General features: G+C 54.7%; 2 protein-coding genes across 2 annotated transcripts; both read left to right on the top strand.

Moving 5' to 3' along the window:
* Positions 1-6,445: 6,445 nt before the first annotated feature.
* Positions 6,446-6,981, top strand: PYY (peptide YY). Its single transcript, XM_079905045.1, has 2 exons — positions 6,446-6,677; positions 6,767-6,981. The coding sequence occupies exons 1-2, from the start codon at positions 6,490-6,492 to the stop codon at positions 6,921-6,923; spliced, it is 345 nt and encodes a 114-aa protein (XP_079761171.1). The 5' UTR covers positions 6,446-6,489; the 3' UTR covers positions 6,924-6,981.
* A 7,895-nt stretch (positions 6,982-14,876) lies between these two features.
* On the top strand, positions 14,877-15,509 carry PPY (pancreatic polypeptide; the record flags this gene model as incomplete). The annotated part of the gene is made up of 3 exons (XM_079905227.1): positions 14,877-15,067; positions 15,254-15,325; positions 15,485-15,509. The coding sequence occupies 3 exons, from the start codon at positions 14,877-14,879 to the stop codon at positions 15,507-15,509; spliced, it is 288 nt and encodes a 95-aa protein (XP_079761353.1).
* Positions 15,510-15,915: the final 406 nt, after the last annotated feature.

The following is a 15,915-nucleotide window of genomic DNA, read 5'->3' as shown; positions in this document are numbered from 1 at the left end:
CTAGCATAAAAAGTGAAAATCCTTTCTTTCTTTCTTGGCATTACTGCCTCGCAAACCTACTCCCAAGATATAACCAGCAACCATAGTGGGATAGTTTGGACAACTCCCGTTCACCCCACTCACTCACCATGGTCCCACTTGTCCTCCAACAGTGATTCGTCCAGGATGGAGGATCATGGGAAATCGAGAGTGCCTCTTCCCACTTCCCTACCGTTTGTCCCAGGAGATGACAAAGCTTCCTGGACTGTGGGTAATACCGCTTTGGAGAGAAATGGCCATTTTTCAGTGGTGTCAACTGGCCACTTTCACTCTCTGCTTCATTCTGTGCAAAGAGCCAGAGTGTTTTTAAGTAAGAGGACATTTATACTCATGACAAAATGAACAAACTTGCACTTCTGTAAGCACCATCACAGGAGCCAATATTTTCCTGGGCTGCAGCCACTAATCACAGTGGCAAAGAGAGTTTCACATGGGCGAATAAACGAGTAGCCTTAACAATCAGAGAACTGACATCCAGCCCCTACTGTAGATATCCTCTGATTTTTCCTCTATCTTCTCCAGCGGATTTTGTCAGCTAGATGAAAGGCTGTCAGTACTGTACGGACATAAATGGAAGTTGTTCTTGGGTGAAACGTGTGGGACGTTTGCAGCTGTGAGGAGTGTGTGTGCGTGTGCATGCGTGCTCTCGTGTGCGCACTTGACCAACATCTCTTGGCGGGATCATAACAACAGGTTCCTAATTGGACTCCTGCTTCTGATTTTGCCCCTCTTCAGTCTGTTCCCAACACAGCAGCCAGAATGCTTCTTAAAAATGTAAGTCATGGACTTCCCTGGTGGCGCAGTGGTTGAGAGTCCGCCTGCCGATGCAGGGGACACGGGTTCGTGCCCTGGTCCGGGAAGATCCCACATGCTGCGGAGTGGCTGGGCCCGTGAGCCATGGCCGCTGAGCCTGCGCGTCTGGAGCCTGTGCTCCGCAACGGGAGAGGCCACAACAGCGAGAGGCCCGCGTACCGCAAAAGCAAAACAAAACAAAACAAAAATGTAAGTCATTGTGATTAAGATACACACACTACTATATATAAGACAGATAACCAACAAGGACCTATTTTATAGCACAGGGAACTCAACTCAATATTCTGATAACCTATATGAGAAAAGAATCTGAAAAAGAATAAATATATGTATGTATATGTATAACTGAATCTCTTTACTGTACGCCGGAAACTAACACAACGTTGTAAATCTACTATACTCCAATAAAATTAAAAAAAATTAGATTGCGGTGATGATTGTACCACTCTGAATATTCCAAAAGTCACTGAATTGTTCTCTTAAATGGGTGAATAACATGGTATATGAATTATATCTCAATTAAAATTGTATCTCAATAAAGCTATCTTTAAATGCACAGACTTATGTAAAAAAAGTATAATAAGTCAGCTCATGTCACTCCTCCAAGCAAAGCTCTCATCTCATTCTGAGCCAAAGCCATCTTATTCCTCCCGGCAGCCTACAAGGTCCTACATGATCTGATCCCCTGCTGCCTCCCTGATCTCAGCTCCTTCTGACTCTTCCCATTGCTCCTCCACTCCAGCCATACAGGCCTCCTTGCCATTCCTCAAACTGCCAGTGTACTCCCACTTCAGGGCCTTTGCCCTTGCTCTTTCCCCCACCTGGAATATTCCTCCCAAGGTAGCCTCGTGGTTTGCTTCTTCAGTTCCTCCAAATGTCATCTTATAGGTGAGCTCTTCCCTGACCATCCAACATAAAACAAGTCCCCCGCACCCCAGCACCCTTTATCCTCCTTACCTTGAGTTTTTTCTATGGTACTCACCATAATAGACGATTCCTTGTTTATTCATTTATTTTCTATTTCCTGTGCTGACTTAAAAAAATGCATAATGTGAGAGTTGCAAGTTAAGTTTTCTTTGGGGCAAAATGAGGACTATAGCCTGGGAGGCAGCCTTTCAGATAGCTCTGAGAAACTGCTCCAAAGAGGTAGGGGGGAAGGTCAGTATATATGTGATTGTGGTGAAGGGGGAGTACATGCAATCAAACACATTTTTTTTTGCGGAAGGTTTCTGCTAGTCACGAGGAGCAGATGTCCCCATGAAGGATTTTAGTGTTTTTCTAAGTATGAGGAGATACAAGAATTGGACTCATAAAATGGGCTCCTGAAAATATCTAACTCTCTGAAGACCTGTTCTGCCAGTTTTTCCCAGAGCACAGAGTGCCTCATTTCTGCTCTCCACCCTGAGCTCCTTTCAGGGGGTGTTGAAAGTCAGCAGGTGGAGCAGCGCATGATTCAATCCTTGCAGAGGTAGATGGCAAAGTGCCACTGGCAAGTCCCAATTTGTAGATGACACCTGACACTAGAATGTAAACTCCACGAGGGCAAGGATTTTGCCTGTTTGTTCACTGCTCTGTCCCTGGTGCTTAGAACAGTGTCCGGCACAGAGTAGGGGCCTAATAAGTGCTTGTTGAGTAAGGATTGAATCACTCTTGTTGCATGGCCACCTGCTGTGTATAGACCCTTGGGTACGAGGCCTTGCCTGACTAGCGCTGCCCAGTGGATGGTATATCAGAGAGGGGCCTTGTACAGCGGAGGTGGGGGAGGGTGGGGGGGGGATGAAATTAACCCTCTGGGCTACTCTCTCTCTCTCTTTTTTTTTTTTTTTTTTTTTTTTTTGCGGTACGCGGGCCTCTCACTGCTGTGGCCTCTTCCGTTGCGGGGCACAGGCTCCAGACGCGCAGGCTCAGCGGCCATGGCCCACGGGCCCAGCCGCTCCGCGGCACGTAGGATCTTCCCAGACCGGGGCACGAACCCGTGTCCCCTGCATCGGCAGGCGGACTCTCAACCACTGCGCCACCAGGGGAGCCCCAAGGGCTACTCTCTCGATGACTAGGCTTTGAGCCCACTGGGCAAGGGCAATGGTGAACTGGGGTCCAAGCCCATGGCCTCCTTGACCCCTGGGGTGGCCTTGCTAGGTGTTTTGAGAATGGGGATCAAGGGAACCCCAGTGATTCTGTCCCCACTTCCCTTTGAGGACAAGTTGGAGGCAGGTGCTAGTCCCAAGTCTACAATAACAACTATTTTGAAGTTTCTCCCCTCACAGATGTCAGCCCCCCACCCTCCAGACATGTCTCAAAGCGACTGAGTCATGGATCAATAATGGTGATGGGTGTGTGGGTCGGGGGGGTAGCTGAGCCCACTGATCGAGCGCTGAGGCATCCTCAGCAAATTGATAAACTCTTCAGTGAGGCGGTGGTGACTGATGAACCGATCAGCTGGCCCTGTCATTGTGAAGTGAGAGCCTGGCTCCTGGCCCACCCTGAGGGACCTCTTCCGGTCCCCTTTGCTTTCACTCTAAAGGTAAACGGGGAAGCCACTTCTTGAGAGGTTGAACCCTGAATCCGGGCCTTCCCCCGTGCCTTCTAACTTCTCCTCCCATCTATCCTCAGACACCCACTCCCCAAGGTGTGAGGGGGTTCCAGGAATGCCACAAATTCCCTGTGGGCATCTCATAACACCTGTCCTCTCTCTCTGCCTGGGATCAGCATGCTAGAAACCCCAGCTGGTGCTGCAGTGTTGGTAAACAGTCCCTCGCTCAGATGTCCCTGCCCCCTTAGCCTGCAGGCTCCTTGTCTAGGCTTTGACCCCTGGGAGTATAGCTGTCCTCACCAGTCTCCCGGCCGCCCTCCCCATCCCTAGGGTGATCACCTGTCTTTTGTCTTCCCAAGGCCTCTGGAGGAGTGGAGTTCTTTTATTTCTGTTGTTTCCTCTCCAAACTGACCCAGGCTTGTTCCCCTGTATTTCTCTGTCACTATGTTCTTGGAACTCCTCAGACAGGGGCTCTACAAGGATGGTGCCTCCTCTTTCAGATTGGGGCTCCTCTCACCACAGACTGGGAGTCCCCAGGGATGTGGCCTGGGGTTCCTGGAGAACAGGGTTGTGCCTTGCCCCTCAGATGAGAGCCCCTCTGTTCTCTGAGGATGGGGTCCACGTCCCCTCGTCCTGGTGTCTTATTCCATCTCCATGCTCGGCACACCGACCTGGCCTTTCTTGGGATGTGGACCAAGAAAGGGCCCAAGTGACTGATAAGCAGTCATTTCCGGAGAGTGCAGGTGACTGAACCCATAAAAAGGTAATTGAGAGAGCCCTGGACTCGCCACCTCCAGAGAGAACTCTAAAAACAACACCCACGGCCATCTGTCCTGGAGGGTGGCGGGGCTGGCCCTGAACTAGGGGCCTGGACAGCCCCCTCCCGCTTGTGTGGGCTGATGGGATGCCTGGAAGCACTGGAGGATCCAGCCAGGCCAGGGAAAGGGAGCTGGAAATGGCTTTATGGGAAGACTCCCCAGTAGCCCTCTCTTTTCCTGCTGGGGGGTCTGATGGGGTTGGCAGACCCTATACTTAGCTTCCCTCCCCCGGCTCCCATGCCTGACTCCTAAACCCCATGGTTATCCTAGGTAGTAAGCCTTTCTGTCCACCATGATTGAGTGGGATTCTTCCTGGGGTCTGCCTCAGCCCTTTTGTCTTAGTTGAATCCTGGGTGACCTTGGCTCTTGTTTCCTTATCTCCTAGAGCCTTAGTTTCCTCATCTGTAAAATGGGGGAGAAACTAAGCTCATTGTGTCTTGGGGCCTGAATCATGTACTGCCCAGTACACAGTAGGTGCTTAATAAACAGGAGTCCTTTCCGGTTTCCATCAAAGGCCCTGGCTGAAGATATTTGCCCCTGAGCCCAGTGGAGATTGCAATGGGCTGGGGATGGTGGCATGTTCTTGGGCAGCCCTGGCATCACTCAGTCCCATAAGACACCAGTGCCCTGAGTGATACCTGGATGGAGACGGGGGCACACTGTCTTGCAAGGGATCGCTATGCCAGGCCTGCTGGACCTGAGTCTGTATGTGTCAGGCTGGGTGCACAGGTGGCTGACTCAGCTGCTTCTGGGGAGGGGACTGCCTTTTGCCTCCTCCCGCCCCTCTCCCCAACTCTTTTTTTTTATTTTAATTAATTTATTTTTATTTTTGGCTGCGTTGGGTCTCTCTGCCGCGTGCGGGCTTTTCTCTAGTTGCGGCGAGCGGGGGCTACTCTTCATTGTGGTGCGTGGGCTTCTCATTGGGTGGCTTCTCTTGTTGCAGAGCACGGGCTCTAGGCGCACGGGCTTCAGTAGTTGTGGCACTAGGGCTCAGTAGTTGTGGCTCGCGGGCTCTAGAGCACAGGCTCAGTAGTTGTGGTGCACGGACTTAGTTGCTCTGCGGCATGTGGGATCTTCCCGGACCAGGGCTCGAACCCGTGTCCCCTGAACTGGCAGGCGGATTCTTAACCACTGCGCCACCAGGGAAGCCCTCACCAACTCTTTAACAGAGAGGAGACACAGTGGGGTGTCCAGAGAGGCCTCTCCTCCAGAACATCATAAACAGGAGGTCAAGAGCCAAGGTCATAGCTCCCATCCCTGCCTCCAGTAGAGAGTTTTCCCCACAGGTCCTGTCACTCCTTGGCTCTCCTCCAACATATTACAGAGCAGGGGTTGAAAAGGCTGGCTTTTGGAAGGAGTGGTCACAGGTCCCGCAGGCTGGAAAAAGTGGGTTTGGCTTCCTGCTCCCCTTCCCCCCGAGCCCCCACCCCCACCTGTGGACAGGCTAGGAAAGATGGAATCTCAGCCCTGATCCTAGGGGGTCATCCCAGGAACCTAGATCCAAATGCTTCACTTCCTCCGAAGGCTAGACCTGCTGTTGGGGGGCTGTAGGGTGAAGATGGGGCTCCGGCTAGGCACCCTATCCAGAGGTACCTTGAGTCCGAGTGTGGGAGCTCCCCCCCTCCCCGGTTCCTTGGAGGTGGAGACATCACGCACTGTCTGGGTGTAAGCTCAGCGATCTGGCCTGGGGTGGAGGGAGGAAGGAAGAAGAGCCCTCCCCCCTCCAGCTCCCCCTCCCTTTTCAGGCCTGGATATAAGCCCCGGAGGGAAAGCCCTGAGCTGAGTAGGCCACAGCCTGACCTGCAGCAGCCCAGCCCTTGGGACTCCTCTCGCCTTCCATCTCCTGATCATCTCCGCCTCTGGAGCTGTCGCTGTGAGTGGCCTTGGACCCAGGAACGGTCTGGTGCTGGGGATCCCAGGCTATCTGGTGGGGAAACTGAGGCTAGGATGGGGGAAACTGGGACTGAGTGGCGGGAAGCTGGATTGGAAGGGGGCCAGCCGACGTGGGAAGGAGAGAGGCGGGGAAGCCCCCATTGCCAGCATAGCCTTCTTCCTCCATCTACTCTTCTGGGTAACACGGGTGGAGGCAGGCAGGGCTTATGCCCCTCTGACAGATGAGGAGACTGAGGCCAGAGACGGTGCAGTGCCTGAGAACACACAGCGAGCAGGTGGCTGACCCTTGGTCGGGTACCAGCCCCAGACAGGCCGCTGGAGCGTGGGCCCCACGGCAGCCTCAGCCTCCTGCCTCAGGGGTAGAGGCTCGGGCTGACTCCAGTGCCCCTTCTCCAGATGGTGACGGTGCGCAGGCCGTGGCCCGCCATGGCCACAGTGCTGCTGGCCCTGCTCTTCTGCCTGGGGGCGCTGGTCGACGCCTACCCCGCCAAACCCGAGGCTCCCGGCGCACACGCCTCGCCAGAGGAGCTGAAGCGCTACTACCTCTCTCTGCGCCACTTCCTCAACCTGGTCACTCGGCAGAGGTGAGCTCGTGCGCGGGGTGGGCGGGGCGGGGTCGCCACTAGGGGCGCGGCCGGGCCTGACCCCGCCCACCTCTGGCCCCGCCCCGCAGGTACGGGAAACGTGACATCTCGGAAGCCCTCCTCTCCAAACTGCTCTTCCCCGATCCCGAGGACCGGCCCGTCAAGTCGCGGTACAAGCGCCCCACCACACGCCCTGTCTCCTGGAGCGTGGCCTGGTCCTCCTGCCACCCTGGCACCGCCACCTAGTACTTTCCCCAAGTCTCGCCTCCCCGGATCCGACGCCGGGCTCCGTGTGATTCTTTTTCCTTTCCCTCCTACAGGCCAGAAGGCGCCTACCTGTGGTGAAGACCCCCAAGGCCTCCTGAGAGACACGCTGATTCACCAACCTCATTTGCATGTTTGCTCCTGACCCCGGAACCTGGATTCCTCTCCCGCTTGCTGCGTCTGGGGAGGGTTCGGGGTGGGGTCCTCATTCCACTTCTCGGTACCCCCGCCCCTGGGCTGGAGGGCTGTGTGTGGTCCTTCCTTGGTCCCTAAATAAAGAGCAAATTTCACTGACGTGCAAAGCGTGCGTTTCTATTTCCTTTCCCTTCTCCTTCGTGGAGGTGGCATCCAGGTGGGAGTGGAGGGTGGAGACGAGAGAGCTGCGAGGATAGAAGACGGCACGTGAGACAAAAGGTGCCCCAGGCCAGGGCTGGGGTGGAGTGGTGGTGGGGCTCTCTCTGATCCGAGCTTAGAGAAAACGCTGCCACTCGGCGCGGGGGGTGGATAGCATCCAGACTAGGGTCCTCTGGAACTCTCTAGTCCGGTGGGGTGGGGACAGGTTGGAAGTTCTTCAAAGGGGGTAGAGAGGAGCAGCAAGAATTGTTGCTGAAGGGTGAAGAGTGTGGAAAGGAGCATGCTAGGCAGCCCAGCAGAGCAGGTGGAGACAAAGGTGCCCCCATCCCCCAAAGATGAAGGTGGTTGGGAGCGTGGGCTTGACACCAACACCCCGGTTACCCCGAGGAGGTGTATTACTAAACCCCCCCGCTGTAGTGGCTGGGGGTGGAGATGGGACCCAAGATGGGGCTGTGGAGGGAGAGTTATTTGGGGGGTGAGGTGGGCGTGTGTGCTGGGGGAAGGGGTCATTTCTAACACCTCCGTTCCCTGGGCAGGTGGAGCGATGGGAGTGTGGACGCTGCCCTTTCTCTCAGCAGCCGCCCTCCCCTTTCTGAATTTACACCCAGTAGATAAGTCACTAAGCATGCCCTCCTTGTGACAAGGCCATGAAGAGGCCCCTGCTCAGACACGACCTGCCTTGGAGTCCCTGGGGCTCTAACACCTACCCTCCCCTGAGCTGCCCTCCGGCCTCCCTGAAGATAGGGCAGAAGGGTGAGATGAAAGCGGGTCCAGGGCCTGGTCAGGTCACAGGCTGCGTGGACTCTAATGCTCTAAGCCCTTGCCCAGGCCACTCCCCCTGCCTGTAGATCCCTTTCCCTCTCTTCAGTCTGGAGATCAGCTTCAGGGTAGTGGCCACCTCATCCCAGAAGCCTTTCATGATTGCTTGGGGGGTGGAGTTAGTTCATTTCTCTGGTTTCCTCTCCCTACAGTATTGTCATTATCTGAGACCCACTTCCCATCACAATTCCCCCGTCTTCTCTCCTCTACTCTATCCCTTCCCCCTCCCACCCCGTGCCCCAGGACAGGTGGGCTGGGAGCACGCAATGGCTGCCACAAGCTTTGGTTCATTTTGTGGTTGGAGAAGTGGGAGGATGTGAATCTGTGTTGGTGTCCATGGTCCCCTGTGTGTTGGTCTGCTTGGGAGAGCTGTGGTCAGTTTGAGGCTAATAGAAGAGAACCCTGGTATAAATTATATGACCACGGACAATTTTTGCCCAGTTTGACGTGTCTGGTTCAACATCAGTGACGTGGGTTTGCCTCACGTCCACTGGGGGGAGTGTTGAGAGGTGGTTAATCCACTGCTCATCAAACCCAACCAGTGTTGGAGCTGGAGGGAAACTTAGATGTAACATTAATGACGACAATATAAATAGCTACTTTTTTTTTTTTTAAGTGCTTACTGGGAATTCCCTGGTGGTCCAGTGGTTAGGACTCGGTGCCTTCACCGCAGGGGCCCAGGTTCGATCCCTGGTCACGGAACTAAGATCCCGCAAGCTGCGCAGGTGGCCAAAAAAAAAAAAAAAAGCGCTTATTTATGTGCTAGACACTGAGCTGTTTGTTTTACATACATTATATTGCCAGGGTATTGATGTGGCTTTTAAAATAGAGACAGAATTAAAAATGGCTTAAACAAGAAAGGAGTTTATTTTTCTCCTACATAAAATACGAGTGGCATCTGGGGAGTCGGCATCTCTGCTCCATGGGGGCATCCAACATCCCAGGTTTCTATTCTGAGGCTTCCCCACACCCTCATCTACACGACTGACGATGGCCCACCATCACCACATCCATGTTCTAGCCACTGGGAAGGGAGGGAAGGAGAAAGAGGAGGTGCGCTCGTTACTACGCTGTGTAACAAGTTATCCTATAACTTAGGGGCTTAAATAACCGCTGTATTTACTCATGATTTTGTGTGTCAGGACTGGGAAGGGCTTGACTAGGCAGTTGTCCCTTGGAGCCTCTCATGCAGTGGCTGTCAGAGGTTGGCTGGGTCTGGCAGGTGCTGCTGGCTGTCGTCTGTGATCCCAGCCCGGCACCTACATGTGGGCTCTCCAGCATCATGTCTTGGGGTAGCTGGACTTACACGGTAGCTGGTTTCCCCCAGAATGAATGCTCCAAGAGAACCAGAAGGCGGCTGCATGGCTGTATTAGTTTGCTAAGGCTGCTGTAACAAAGTGCCACAAACTGGGTGGTTTAACAACAGTTCTGGAGGCCAGATCAAGGTGTTTGGCAGGGTTGGTTCCTTCTGAGGGCTGTGAGGGAAGGATCTGTTCCAGGCCTCTCTCTTTGGTTTCTAGATGGGTGTCTTCACTCTGTGCCTCTTCACATCATTTTCCCTCTATGTGTGTCCGCTTCTGTGTCTAAATTTCCCTTTTTTTTTTTCTGCTGTACGTGGGCCTCTCACTGCTGTGGCCTCTCCCATTGCGGAGCACAGGCTCCGGACGCACAGGCTCAGCGGCCATGGCTCACAGGCCCAGCCGCTCCGGGGCATGTGGGATCCTCCCAGACCGGGGCACCAACCCGTGTCCCCTTTCCCTTTTTATAATAACAATAGTCATGTTAGATTAGGGGCCTGCCCTACTCCAGTATGACCTCATCTTAATTACTTACATCTGCAATGACGCTATTTCCAAATAAGGTCACATTCTGAGGTAGTGGAAGTTAGGATTTCAACATATGAATTGGAAGGGGGGTAGCAGACCACAATTTAACTCGTAACAATTGCCTTTTATGACCTGGCCTCAGAAGTCACATAGCATTTTCCACTATACTCTACTGGTCCAAGCGGTCACAGGTTTACCTGCATTCAAAAAGAGGGGACTTAGACCTCATCGTAGAACTACTTGTGGGATAGGAAGTATTTTTGTGGTCACTGTTGGTGCCGTTTGCCACAGGGGGGTACATCCACTTGTAAAAACAGAATGGCACAAGTCACTCAAATTCTCATCTCATTGCTTAAAACTTAGTCATATGGCCCTACCTCACTGCAAGAACAGCCCAGGAGATGTCTTCTGCTGAATGGCCATGTACCCGCTTTAAACTCTTTTATGATGGAGGGAGGAGAGAGTGGATATTGGGGCAGCTAGCCTAATCTGCTACAAACACCATCTCCTTTGAACATCATCTAGAAATCATTTGGTCTTATCTCTTTATTGAGCAGATGGAAATTTCGAGGCCCAGAGAAGGGGAAAGACTTACAGGAGGCCACAGAGTTAGGGACAGAGGTAAGAGAGCCCACCCTGTGCCTGTTCTGATTCCACTAACTGTTAAATCTAAATGCTTCTGCCAGAAATGCAAAACTCCCGATACGATACACACCCCTTCTCCTCTGGTGGCATCTCCCACGATTCCTTGATGTGCGCCCCTGAGCCGCTCAGTCCTGCTGCCACCTCCCTGCTTCTGTGAAATAGCATCCCCTCACCCCTCACCATTCCTCACATCCACCTCAAGCCTCATTTCCTTCGGAACCTTCCTGGTCTGCCCTGAGTATATCTGTAGCCCGAATCTGAGCTCTCACACCAGGAGTTCTTCAAGGGCAGGGACCCCACGGTTGGTGCAATAGCCTCAGGGACAAAAGATCTGGATGTGAAAAAAAAAAGATCTGGATTTGAGTCCCATCTCTGCCATTCATTGGCTGTGAGACTGGCCTAGTCATTTCATTTCACTGCATTTATTCCTTCACTGGTTAAACAGGGATCCTTACACCTTAAATAATAATAATAGTTCCTTCTTTAAGGCTCAGAGAGGTGATGTAAGTTGCTAAAGGTCACACAGCTAATGAATGGCAGAACTGGTGAGTAGGAGAGCTGAATCTACAGGTCAGCTCGGCATAGCCTGGCACATGCTTGAGTATCCCCCTTCTTTTCCTTTCTTCTCCTACTCACTCCTAACCCATCTCAAAACTGCTCTGGCATCGCTCCCTTCCACCCCAAAGGAAAAACTCCCCTCCTTCCACAGCCAGCCCCTACGTTTTTCTTTCCTCCCCATTCATCCATCCCTCTCCCCCAACACTGTATTATATCGATTGGTTTAGCCTTTCTCTTAGCAAGAGAGAAGCCTTCCTCTTCAGGAAAAATTCCAGCTGACAATGATAGGATTTGCTTTCGCAGGCACTGGGGGCAGGGAGAGCTACTGAGCACTCCTGAGCCTGCAGGGGACCCTGGAGGCAGATGGAGTCCCCAGGGCGGAGGGAAGTGGGGACAGAGCCCGGGTTCCAAATTAGTGACCTGAGCCCTTAGTTGGGCCTGAGTTGGTCCTAAGGGGGTGGGATAGGGGCCCAAGCTGTGTGTGAGAATCCTCAGCCCAAGGGGTTTCCCCAGGGAATGGGGGACCCCCTGGGTTCCTGGTATCTGGGGGTGGCCACAGCTTAGCTGTCCCCACCTCTCCTGCTGTCATCCAGTGTGGGAATAAGACATTGGCCTAAGAGTTGGCCCAGGCTGCTCTGGAGGAGCTCTTGTTGTAGGGGGTGGGTATGGAGGGTGCAATGCTGGTCCAATTCCTGCTCTTGCAGTCCCATATGTGGGGACCCCCTCGCCCCTTGCTACTGTCCACTCATCTTCACCTAGTGACCCCAGGTGTTTCTGGGGTCTTCCTCTCCTCGTCTCATTGAGCCCTTACGCCATCCCCAACGCTGCCCAATGGCCATCGTCCCCGTCCCGGAGACATAAGGTTTGGCAGGGGGAGAGAGATCACTTCCGCCTGCACTTACTCTGTCTGCAGGTAAGTCCTTAGTGCTTCTCCAAGCAGGGCTCCATGGCAAGCCCTGGGAATATACGAAGGTGAGTGAGAAGCATCGCCCGTCTGGACACGGCCATACGGCTTAGAAAGCACATCCACTACCCCTTCCTCCTCAGTTGTCACAACATCCCTGAGAGGACCCAGAAGAGGAATCACTTGTTTGCAAAGGCGAAAAACGAAAGCCGTAGGTTCAGCTGACATTGTAGAGTAACTGTCATTTCTTAGGCACTGACAAAGCTGTGACAAAGCTATGTCCCCTCTGTGACAGGCCAAAACTATAGATGGCCCCAGCACTTGAGTCAATCCCCAGGTCTACCATCTGTCTGCAGGGGTTGGGAGCTGACCGGGGTGGTGGCCAGAACCGTCCCACAGCACTACAGTCCTGTGGGAGACCAGACCTGTTGAACTAGGGGTGGAGCCTGGCGCCCCCTGGTGGCATCCTGCAGCCTCTGCTGGCTTCACCAGAGGCCCTCCTGGGACCAGCCACTAATTCACCCTTGTTTTACCAAGTGGGATCCCGAGGCCAGAGAAGGGCCAGGGCTAGCGGAGAGCGAACGACCTCCATATTTGCTTTGCAGAATGTAAGTTGTTGTTGGGTGAAGCATTATTGTTCTTCTTGTTGCCAGAAGTCAGAACTGAGAGGAACAAGACAGAACAGGGGTGTTTCCTGAGGCTTCCTTAATCCTCATTAACTTGAGGAAAAGCAAAGCTCAGGTCCCTGCAGCATCACCTCCAGTCCTTACCCCCCCCGCCCCCCCCACCCCACAACCAAATCCTCTCCTGACACACTCTTTTGGTGTCCTGATCTGGGACAGCAGAACCTCAGGGGTGAAAAGTCCTTTGCTCCCTACTCAGGCTTCTTTGAGTTATTCAGACAGTCACTTGTGCTCTTTGGCCTGAGCTGGGGAGGGGGCAGGGGGCTGGGGAAGGGACGCTGAGTAGGGGAGACTCAGAGGTTCCTGGGGGTGGGGTGGGGGTGGGGCTGCTGGTACTGGTGGGGTTGGGAATCTAAGCCAGAACTTGAGTCCTGGACAACTGTGTGATCTTGGGCTAGTGTCTTCGCCTCTGTGAGCCTCATGTTTCTCAGCCAAAAATCAGGAAATTATAGCAATATTTTAACAGCCCTACTTAGAAGAGTCCAGATTTTGGAGTTAGACTTTGTTTCAAACCCTGTATCTCCCACTGACTAGTTATGTGGCCTGAGGCTAGTTACTTAATGTCTCTGAGACTTAGTTTCTGAATCTGTAAAATGGGTTGTTGAAGGAACTCACTGAGGTGACTGAGCTGGGAACACTTTGGAAAATTCAAGGCTTTCCAAATGATGCTGGTTTTTATCACTTCCCTGGAATGGGGGAGCTGGGAAACGGCTACTAGATATTGGCACCCCCCTCCCCCCGGGGCACATCAGTTCTCATTCTGCATCCTATACACCAGCCAGGGAGAGGGTTTCTCCCTGCCTGGGTCCCCACTCCTTTCCACATTCCCTGGTTACCTGAAGCATCTCCCCCGTTCCCATCTTGTTCTAATCACAAACTGGAAAGGAAGTCCTGAGTCTCCAGTCTTCGTCCCTGGAGTCTCTGAGCCACAGCCTCCATTTCCGCCCTGAGGGAATCTGTTTGAGGATTTGGGTTAATCCTTGGGAGGCAGGTGGAGCTGTTCCCAGGCCTGTAATCAGAACCTGCCAGTTATCCTGATGTCCCAGAACCCCGTCCTTCTTGAACGAAGCCTGCTCTGGTGCCCGAAGGCAGAGGGGGGCCTACAGGAGACTGTTGTCCATAACTTTTACCCGTTATGCGCTAGCGTGGCACCCAGAACACTTCCCTGTTCCCCTCCTGTACCTGGCCCTAGCGCTGGCGTTGTGGGCACCCGGGAGACGGTGGGAGGAGGGGCTGAGGGCTGGGGAGTGAGAGAGGCTGACAGGAGGCGGGGACTCTGGGGGGCTGAGGACTATATAAGGGCTATGGCCGAGGGCAGGGGGATCCATCCAGCCTGAGGCAGGCACCCGCTTGGTCCGGCACCCGCTCCCTCAGGATTTAGGGTAAGTGTGCTCAGCCTGTCCTGAGCTCGGGGTCGGGGGGCTCTGAGGGGCTCGGGCTGGGACGTGGGGAAGGAGCCGGTGCCTTGCAGGGCTGGGGGCCTCCGGAGGCCTGAGGTCCTACGTGGGTCCGGCTCTACATCTGGACAAATCCAGCACCCTGGAAGAGCAGCCTGCCGCTGACTAGAAGACTGCAAATGTGCGGGGGGCAGGGGACGGTGGCTGTGAACACAAGTCTGCGTGTGGCTGGCCTCTTGCTCACAGCGACAGGGGCTGTGGTGTTCTCTCCAGGACCCGCATCAGCATGTCTACCCCTGGTGGGGAGGCTGGGGAGGGTGGGAGGGCAGCACACCAACAGGCAATGGATTCCTGCCCTTTGGTTCACAAGTTCATTCTGTGTGCCCCCAAACTGCAGGGGAGCGGGCGTGCCCCTACTTCCCAGCAGCCCCTCTGCTCCAACTCCCACCCCGCACCTGCCTCTTCAGAGCCGTCAGGCCCTGGATGTCATGAGTCCTGTGTCTCTTGCCCCACGGCCCCACCTTCTCTGCTACACTTTTCTGCTCTGCCCGGGCCCTGGCTAAGCTCCGCCTGCTGCGCTGCTCCTGAGAGGGGCCGTCGTGCTCTCCAGGGCAGGCTCTAGGAGGAGGGGTGGTCAGGTCCCAGTAGCCCTTTGCTCTTCGTCCCAGGCTTGGAGAAACGGGTGACGGGCTTGGGGCTGGGCAGGTGGGCTCCGTGCTACCTCTGTCTCCCTGCTCCTTGCCCCTCAGATGGCCGCCTCTCACCGCTGCCTCTTCCTGCTGCTTCTGTCCACGGGCGTGGCTCTGTTGCTGCGACCACCACTGGGTGCCCGGGGGGCCCCGCTGGAGCCAGTATACCCGGGGGACAATGCCACGCCGGAGCAGATGGCCCAGTACGCAGCGGAGCTCCGCAGATACATCAACATGCTGACCAGGCCCAGGTGTGTGCGAGAGAGGGCGAGAGACCCCTGCCCTAGACCCTTTCACGCTCTTGGGAAAGCAGAGCATCTCTACTGATCTGGCCTGGGCCCCTGTGCCCCGGGTGGGATGGTGCCGAGGGGTGGGCACGAGGCCGGAGAGCTGGCACCCCGGCACAGCGTTGGCCCCAGCTACCTCTCCCCTCCCAGGTATGGGAAAAGAGACAAAGAAGGCGCGCTGGACTTCTCGGAGTGTGGCTCCCCCCACGCAGCTCCCCCCAGGTGGGCTTGGTTCCCTGCCCTGTGTGTCCAGATGCCTGGGGCGGAAACGGGGGTGTGTGTCGGGGGTGGGGGAGAACAGGGGCCTAGGGCTGGCCTGAGGTCTTCCGAGGGCACGAGGACTCCCCACTCATGCTGCCACGCTCTGCCCTCTCCGCACAGGCAGCTCAGCCCGAGGGACTCGTAAAGCCACCTCCTGCCCCTCTGACTCCAGGGCAGTGCCGGCCCAGCTCGCCCTTCCGCACCCTTTGCTCTGGCCGCAGCTTGCCCCCTGCTCCCACGCAGGCTAAATAAAGCACATCAAAGTCATAGGCTCATTCTCTGTGTTTCTGGGGACCCCAGGTCGGGGCAGGGGCAGGCCAAATGCACAGGAAGAAAGGGGGAGGCAAGGGGGAGGCGAAGGGAACAAGGGTGTTAGGAATGATCCAGAACGCCCGTAGGGTCATCAGAGCCATCCAGCTCAACCTCTCCACTTCACAGAGGGGCACACTGCGGCCCAAGGGGCGGCAGGGACTCCCCCAAGTTCATTCAGCAAGTCAGTGAAGCTTGAATCATCCCGTTTCAGCATCCCTAGACCCTCCTGATCATTGGCT

The sequence above is a fragment of the Stenella coeruleoalba genome (genome assembly GCF_951394435.1).
Source record: "Stenella coeruleoalba genome assembly, chromosome: 19".
Lineage (NCBI taxonomy): Eukaryota > Metazoa > Chordata > Mammalia > Artiodactyla > Delphinidae > Stenella > Stenella coeruleoalba.
This window is presented reverse-complemented; position numbering and strand designations above follow the sequence as displayed.